This window comes from Callorhinchus milii, unplaced genomic scaffold (assembly GCF_018977255.1).
Source record: "Callorhinchus milii isolate IMCB2004 unplaced genomic scaffold, IMCB_Cmil_1.0 Scaffold14, whole genome shotgun sequence".
NCBI classification, from domain to species: domain Eukaryota; kingdom Metazoa; phylum Chordata; class Chondrichthyes; order Chimaeriformes; family Callorhinchidae; genus Callorhinchus; species Callorhinchus milii.
In genome coordinates this window covers 13,079,429-13,088,089 of record NW_024704755.1, presented here as the reverse complement: position 1 = coordinate 13,088,089, position 8,661 = coordinate 13,079,429, and the positions used below count along the sequence as shown (strand labels likewise).

Genomic DNA, 8,661 nt, shown 5'->3' with positions numbered 1-8,661 from the left:
GTTCTCACCAGATAGTTCGGACATGTGGACTCAAGCCAGATAATGGCCTTGCATTATGTTGGTGAGCAAGCTGGTCAAGGGAACACGCAGGTGTTATGAATGAATGGATTTGTATATGTTGCAGAAGAATATCACAATATTTCAAAAACAAATGGTCAATATTCCCTTGAATGTCCCACCACTGAAATGTCAAAGAAATATTCTATGGATTACCAGGAGGGAATTTAACTGGTTGTAATAAGATTCTGATTAACTACTTTTGGTTCAGTAATGCAATGTTTAAAATGCCTCAGTTAATCTCGCAACTCCTTTTGACGCAAAAGGCACGAATATCAAAGGCAAGGATTATTATAAATGCTAATTTGCACAAGTCCCTTTACCAGACTGAACAGGAAGCACTTGTTTGAATCCTATTGAAATGTGTATCTGTGTTTAGAGTCATTTGCTGTGTAACATATGATCAGAGTTTCAGCAGTAACAAAATTAATTCACTTTTCTTTGAAGCAACTGAATTGTGTAGCCTTTTTAAAGTTTAGGTTTTAAAATTAAAACGTTTGCAGCTGCAGCAAAAACATTTTTTAATGAAACCTTCCGTTGTCTTGATCTCTAAGCGAATAAGAATGAAATTGCATTAAGTTTCTGAATGTTGCGGAAAAAAAACTACAGTTTTGATCAATAAGATGTTAATGCATTTATATTTTAAATCTTTGTAACTCGTTTGAACCAGTAGAGACTAAGGGCGGGGACTAAACATTTTTTTTTAGAAGAACTTGATTAAAATAAAATAAAGCTAATTTAAACTTATCGGAAGAACAATGATAAAGTGAATAACTTTGAGAACAGGTAAGTTTGCACCGTAAGGAATGCAACCTGTACACATGTAGGTAGGCTGAGAAGGGGCGTCCAAATAGACAGTCCAAGTGGCAGAGTATTTGTGCTCTAAATGTGAGTAGTTAAAGCAAGCTGGGGGGGGGGGGGGGCGGGGGTTGGTTGGGGGGGGCAGGGGTTGGTGGGGGCGGGATGCAGGGGTTGGTGGGGGGGCTGGTGTGGGCGGGGGGCTGGTGCTGGTGTGTGGGGGTGGGGGAGCTGGTGTGGGGGTGGTGGGGGGTTGGTGCGGGGGATTGGTGTGGGAGGGGTTGGTGGGGGGGTTGGTGTGGGGGGGCTGGTGGGGGAGGGGCCTGGTGGGGGGGTTGGTGTGGGGGGGCTGGTGCGGAGGGATTGGTGTGGGAGGGGTTGGTGGGGGGTGTTGGTGTGGGAGGGGCTGGTGGGGGGGTGGTGTGGGAGGGGCTGGTGGGGGGGGTGGTGTGGGAGGGGTTGGTGCGGGAGGGGCTGGTGGAGGGGCTGGTGGGGGGGTGGTGAGGGGGGGGCTGGTGTGGGGGGAGGGGCTGGTGTGGGAGGGGCTGGTGTGGGGGGAGGGGCTGGTGTGGGAGGGGCTGGTGGGGGGGGTTGGTGTGGGAGGGGCTGGTGTGGGGGGGAGGGGTCGGGGGGGGGGGGGGGTTGGTGTGGGAGGGGCTGGTGCGGGGGGGAGGGGCTGGTGGGGGGGTTGGTGTGGGAGGGGCTGGTGCGGGGGGTGGTGGTGGTGTGGGAGGGGCTGGTGGGGGGGTTGGTGGGAGGGGCTGGTGTGGGGGGGAGGGGCTGGTGTAGGGGGGGGTGGTGGTGTGGGAGGGGCTGGTGGGGGGGTTGGTGGGAGGGGCTGGTGCGGGGGGGAGGGGCTGGTGTAGGGGGGGTGGTGGTGTGGGAGGGGCTGGTGTAGGGGGGGTGGTGGTGTGGGAGGGGCTGGTGGGGGGGGTTGGTGGGAGGGGCTGGTGCGGGGGGGGGTTGGGGGGGGAGGGGCTGGTGCGGGCACGTGATCCCGCACTTGAACCAGGCGCGCGCCGCCCTCCCACCACGCGCCGCCCAACGGTTCCAGGTGACGCGACGCCGGGGCCGCGGCGCCATGAGCCCTTCCCGCAGCCCTCGGGCCGCCGCCGCCGAGTGACCGAGGAGCGGAGCGGCTGTGAGCCGGAGCGGGTGAGTTGATACTCCCCACAGCGAGCGGCCGTGAGATGTTACCCCACAAACTAATCAAATAGATGAAGTCAGTGCTGTGATGGTGGTGACGATGATTATATTTCTCTCTCTCTCTCTCTCAGTCGCCGCCTTCTCTGGGCTCTTGTGTTGCGGTCGGTCGGTCGGTCGGTAGGTCCGCGGAGAGGGGAGGAGAGGAGAGGCCGGAGCGGGCGGGCCGGGGCCGGAGGGGGGGAACCCAGAGCCGCTGCTCTCCGTTGCCCGGGGGGGGGGGAAGCCTTTGGTCGACGGACCCCGGACTTCCGTTGCTGTGGAGAAACCGTTTCAACAATGGCCTGGAAATCACCAGGTCAGTCAGTCAGTCAGTCCGTCAGTCAGCGCCGCCGCTCCGCTCAACAGCAACAACAACAACTTGCATTTATTATAGCGCCCTTCACGCGGGGTATCGCCAAGGCTCACAGCCCCCCCTCACAGCCCCCACCCTGACCCCTCACAGCCCCCCACCCTGACCCCCTCACAGCCCCCCACACTGACCCCTCCCCCCTCACAGCCCCACCCTGACCCCCTCCCCCTCACAGCCCCCACCCTGACCCCCTACCTCACAGCCCCCACCCTGACCCCCTCCCCCTCACAGCCCTCACACTGACCCCCTCCCCCCTCACAGCCCTCACCCTGACCCCCTCCCCTCACAACCCCACCCTGACCCCTCCCCCCTCACAGCCCCACCCTGACCCCCCCCTCACAGCCCCACCCTGACCCCCTCCCCCCTCACAGCCCCCACCCTGACCCCTCCCCCTCACAGCCCCCACCCTGACCCCCCCTCACAGCCCCACCCTGACCCCCTCCCCCCTCACAGCCCCCACACTGACCCCCTCCCCCCTCACAGCCACCCAGCCCCCGACACTTAACCCCCCCCCTCACAGCCCCCACCCTGACCCCCTCCCCCTCACAGCCCCCACCCTGACCCCTCCCCCCTCACAGCCCCACCCTGACCCCTCCCTCACAGCCCCCACACTGACCCTCCCCCCCCTCAAAGCCACCCAGCCCCCACACTGACCCCCTCCCCCCTCAAAGCCCACCCCACACTGACCCCCTCCCCCCTCAAAGCCACCCAGCCCCCACACTGACCCTCCCCCACTCAAAGCCACCCAGCCCCCACACTGACCCCATCCCCCCACCCGTCAAAGCCACCCAGCCCCACACTGACTCCCTCCATCCCTCAAAGCCACCCAACCCCCACACTGACCCCCTCAAAGCCACCCAGCCCCCACACTGACGCCCTCCCCCCTCAAAGCCACTCAGCACCCACACTGACCCCCTCAAAGCCACCCAGCCCCCACACTGACCCCCTCAAAGCCACCCAACCCCCACACTGACCCCCCTCAAAGCCACCCAGCCCCCACACTGACCCCTCCCCCTCAAAGCCACCCAACCCCCACACTGACCCCATCCCCCCACCGTCAAAGCCACCCAGCCCCCACACTGACCCCCTCCCCCCTCAAAGCCACCCAGCCCCCACACTGACCCCTCCACTCCTCAAAGCCACCCAGCCCCCACACTGACAAGCGCTTCACAGGATATACCATAAAGTGTATTGACTGGATTTTCAGGCAAACGCGGGCAGCACAACTGGGCATAGCGATGCCCCACATCAGTCTTTGAATCAAACAAATTACCAATTTTATTTGGGGAGGGGGAGGTTGTTGGTTAGGGCACAGGGAGAAACTCCCTTTTTTTAAATAATGCCATGCGATATTTAACATCCACCTGAACAGGTGGGAACTTGGTTTAAAATCTCATGCAAAGGATGGCACCTCTAACAATACATCGCTGCATGTGGTCCAATCTTTTGGCTGATGAGGGCCAGATTTGAGAAATATCCGCGGGCCACATATTTTAGCATGATTGGCCCAGCACATTGCTGTGTCTCCTGTATTTGCTCGTCAGACAGTGAATTTGGAAATGGTTCACGGGCGGGATGAAATCATTACCCGTTGGGCTACCCTGCCTTAGACATCAACCTTCCAATGTGGGTCTTGAACCCACAACCTTCTGAGTCAGGGTCATAATCTTTAAGGAGATACAGGCATATTAACCTTAACAACGATGCAGTGAGCTACACCCTTAATCATTCCCCCTTGAAACGTATCAAATTGAGGGAATGTACCTTTACAATTCCCCTGATGTGACAACATGACTTCAGCCTACCATTTCCATTCATGAAGTAATTGGAGCTTAATGAGATATAATAGTATAATAATAATCCTTGCATTTTGATGAGATGCATCTTCGAGACGTCTCAAAGTGCTTCACAGAATATACTATAAAGTAAATTGACTGTATATTTTGTGGACGAAATGCTGCAGCCAATTATGCACAGCAGTGTCCCACAATCAGTCGAGGGTTGAGTGACCAATTATTATTTTTCTGAAGGAATTTTTATCCCCAGAAAAGAGATCTGCCAATCGACTAACAATCAGGTTCCTATTTACTGCTAAGTAAACTGGCATGTGGAGTAAGGAAACTTGCCCAACCTTTTGTCCTGCTGGGAATCAAATCCAGGTCTCTCGCTTAAAAGGCGAGTGCTCCAACCACTGAGTTACAGGACTCCAATCGTATCAAGTTAGCTCTGGACAGAATTTCTGTACCCAAAATGGTTACATATAGAATAGTACTAATGGGTAACTAATATTTGTTTTAAGAGTCCCCTTACATCTATTTATAGTTGTTTCTATTGTTAAAAAAAAGTGTAGCACCTGTTTTATATGTGAATGACTACGGCATTGAATAATTTATATTGATATGATTATTTACTAAATTATAACTTTTGTCCTGAACAGTTCTGTTTGGTACTGGGGATCGAGTCGTAGAAATGGAGGATGTAGAAGAAGAGAATTTTGTGATATCTGTGTAAGTAAAGTTACTGTACTATTATTTACAGTGTGCGTGGAAATGCCGATAGTATGTGATTTAACGGTGCTTTAGGAATTGTTTTCTTAATCTAAATATACAGTGTAATACTCTATGAATAACTGCTGCACTTGTAACCCTGGTTTATCTCCTGTTTACTTTATCAGTTCATCTGATGTTGATGCTGAGTTTGATACAGTTATTGGAAACATAGAAGATATAATTATGGGTAGGTCAAACATTGTTTTAAGTAAGTCGCCATTTTTCATTGTACTTGGTTAAATGTGGCAGTTTCACAGGTGTTTTATTTGATACAATTGTAATCTACATTGCAAAGCCCAGTGAGAATAGAAACGTATAGGAAAAAACATACATGAGAAAGTGTTACAAAAATGTTGCACATTCAAGGGATCTCTCTCAGACAGTCCAAACACAGTTGACAGAAAGATTTGTATCATTTTTTAAGGGAGCAGGAAATCCTTTAATATTGTTTTTGAAATCCTTTCTATTTATTTCTATTTCTATTTATTTATTTCTATTTATTTATTTCTATTTATTTATTTCTGAAATCCTCCCTCTTTCTACTTATCTCTGAAAATGGCAACTGTTCAGTTGATTGATTGATTTTCCTTCTCTAACCCAGGGCATTGAGGTCTTGTGCAGTAATCCTATCAGCTCCTTGGAATGGAACCTGGACTCTCCTAGTCTTCGTGGCTTAATAGTAATGGTTTTACCAACTGAGCCATTAGCAGTGTCTTTTAGTACATCTTAAAGGACAAACTGGTTACTGCTAAGTAAAGAACTAGCGAAGGTGTCAAGCGTTCCTCTGGACGGTGATTAAAAATAGTTTTTTAACTAGCAACATTTCCTAATAAGAACAACATATTCGGAGGGAAATCAATCCTGGACTGACTGCTCTTTGCATCTCCTGGTGGCAAACTTGAGAGTGACGTGGTCAGAGGCTTGGAAACAGATTGTCTGCTTGTCCTTGTGTTTCATGAAAATAGAAGTAACTAGTTGAACTGTGTCAAAAACTGATACTCTTACTGTTTTAAAAGGGGTCCTTGGTTTAGAATGTCAACTGCTATTCTCTTCTCATTTTAAATATACTGCACTTTCAGTGGCTTCTGTTGCATAAAGGTAAAACTGTTAAACTTTTCAATATTTTGTACACAGGTTTAATAGATGTAAGTTTCTGAGGATGTTGGAATGATACAAACTAAGTCTAAATAGGAAGTCAGTCTTTTGTATGGCAGCTTCCACAACTTTTTCATTTACTGCAAACACGATTGATAATGAGAATCAGCAGATTTTTAAAAAAATTGTATCTGTCATTGCTCTGCCACTCAGGTGATGAATTTCAGCAGTTACAGAGGCATTTTATGGACAAGTATTATTTAGAGTTTGAGAATACTGAAGAAAACAAGCTCATTTACACTCCAATCTTCCAAGAATATGTGAGTCAGTACCTTTCTGTTCTTCCCTTTTAAGTATTCCCCATGTTTCTTGAGCTATGTACCTTGCAAATATTTGGTCACTGGACTGACCAGTACTGTTCATTTTTTTCTTTAAGCACTTGTTATATAGTCTTTTTCTTCAAATACATTCAATGATGATTCTTTTTCAGATTGAGTTGCTAGAGAAGTACATTGAGCAGCAGTTAATGGAGAGATTGCCAGGCTTTAACATGACTGCGTTTACCACATCACTGGAGTAAGTCAAGTCCAGCAAAGATCCAGAAAAATTCATAATGTTAGGGCTCCCCCAATAGTTGAAAGTAGGTAAAGGCAATATGGCACAAAGCCAAATAAACTAGATTACAAGTTTGATTCCATGGGCTACAATTGTAGTAGCTCAATTGAAGTCCCAGTTAGCGGACTTCAATTGGGCTGCTATAATTGTAGCCCATAGAATTCCACATCTGCATAAGTCAGTGTTTTCATAAGAGGAATAGGGTTGGGAAATGGAAAATGAAACCTCATGATGTAGCTAATGGCTATTGTGAAAATGAACTGATGCTCTTTGAACTGTTGTCACAAGGTGTTGCTACAAACTGCAACCAAGAGAATATGAAAGGTTCACAGGCAATCATAGAATTATACAGCACAGAAGGAGGTCATCTTGTCTGTGGCGGCTCTTTTACAACAACAACAACATTACAGTTGTAAAGCAGCTTTCACGTCAGGAGGACATCCCAAGGCTTTTAAAAGTGCTATCCAAATCAATCCCACTTGCCTGCTCTTTCCCCATAGCCTGCAAACCTGTTCTCCCCAATAAAAACAGACATTGCTGGGAAGCCACAGAAGATAATCAGTATTCTAAACGGGTGGTTTTTCCAAGTAGCTGCCCTTCATTTGAACTGAAAGGGACTTACTTAGGATGGCCCATGGGTTTTACATCCGTTGAAGCAATGAGAACTGATGGGTAAGGCTGAAGGGACCTCTATAAAAGACGGGAGGGGGGGACAAAACCCGTAGGAAAATGTTAACGTGATTGCAAGGGCATTCACATGTTGTGAAATGGTGTTAATGGTAGGTGGAAGAAAGTGGTAGTTATTGTGAAATATGAGTGAGAGAAAAGGGATGGGGGAGAATCCTAAGGAAAGGAGATGAAGGGGCAAAGATTTAAACTTGTTAAAGTCAAGGTCAAAGAATTCCGAAGAAAAACAGGAAACTTGTTCTTGAAGTTTGCCTTGGATTTGATTTGGAACATCATAAGGAGCCGAAAGAAGTTGTAGTGAGAGGAACAGTGGAAGTAGCTAGCCAAGCGACGGTAGGGAGTCGTGTTTATAGATTAATTGTAAGTGTTGAACACCAAACCATTTTACATGCCTATTTGAAATCCAAGGTATCTCATTATTGTGCTTCGTTTACAGGCAACATAAGGACGAGATCTCTGGAGAGATATTTGACATGTTGCTGACGTTCACAGATTTCCTGGCTTTCAAAGAAATGTTTCTTGACTACAGGGCAGTAAGTGATTCTACTTGTTGACACTGTTGTACAAAAAGAACAGCTTAGATCGCCGGGTGTCGTGGTACTGTGTTGAATGCAGATGTATTTTAACAAAAAATGATCTTCCTGTGTTATCACCACCATATGAGAACTGCTTTATCAGTTCTGAAAGCAAGAAAAGTGTTCCCTCTTCAGTAGTTTCCCCTTAGTCTTGTCTCCGTTACACACAAATGATGTGATCAATTGTATCAGCATATGAAGTAGAACAAACAAATGCACATCTTATTTACTATGCTTTCTTTAATTAAAAAAAACACATTTTATCTACTACAGATTATAGCAGGAGCACCGTACAGTCATTAATTGATTATTGAAATAGAAAAAATAGTCTTCATTTATTCCAAAGGCCATTTTTCAAAATTTGTACTGGGCCAATAATATTGGTAAGTGAATAAGTAAAAGCGATACTGCAGGTGGAAACTCAGATATCCTCTCCTTTTCAGGAAAAAGAAGGGCGTGGACTTGATTTTGGTGCAGATCTGGTCGTGACGTCTTTGTCGAAATCATCTTCGTTGCCTGGTCAAAGAGCTCCTAGCAACATTCATTAATGTAATGTCCTGTGTATCTTGACACTATTATCTTCAAAGAGTTGCACACATGATGATGCTTCATTTATGGAAAGTTACANTTTTTTCTGACGAGTCCAAAGGAAATAAATAAATCCACCTATTACAGATACACAGTAAAATGTCAATACAATAATTCACTACGAGGGTGATATTAAGCCAGA

General features: G+C 47.7%; 1 protein-coding gene across 1 annotated transcript; it reads left to right on the top strand.

Moving 5' to 3' along the window:
- Window positions 1-2,220: 2,220 nt before the first annotated feature.
- LOC103187877 (ADP-ribosylation factor-like 2 binding protein) lies at window positions 2,221-8,661 on the top strand. The gene is made up of 7 exons (XM_007907575.2): window positions 2,221-2,356; window positions 4,848-4,917; window positions 5,085-5,146; window positions 6,268-6,374; window positions 6,545-6,630; window positions 7,793-7,889; window positions 8,375-8,661. Exons 1-7 carry the CDS (start codon window positions 2,338-2,340, stop codon window positions 8,477-8,479), a joined length of 546 nt encoding a protein of 181 aa, XP_007905766.1. The 5' UTR covers window positions 2,221-2,337; the 3' UTR covers window positions 8,480-8,661.

Bases quoted from the DNA above. Each gene is read 5' to 3' on its own strand.
- LOC103187877 (XM_007907575.2), top strand. The intron at 4,918-5,084 runs GTAAGTAAAGTT...TTACTTTATCAG, and splicing joins GAGAATTTTGTGATATCTGT to TTCATCTGATGTTGATGCTG. The intron at 7,890-8,374 runs GTAAGTGATTCT...TCTCCTTTTCAG, and splicing joins TGTTTCTTGACTACAGGGCA to GAAAAAGAAGGGCGTGGACT.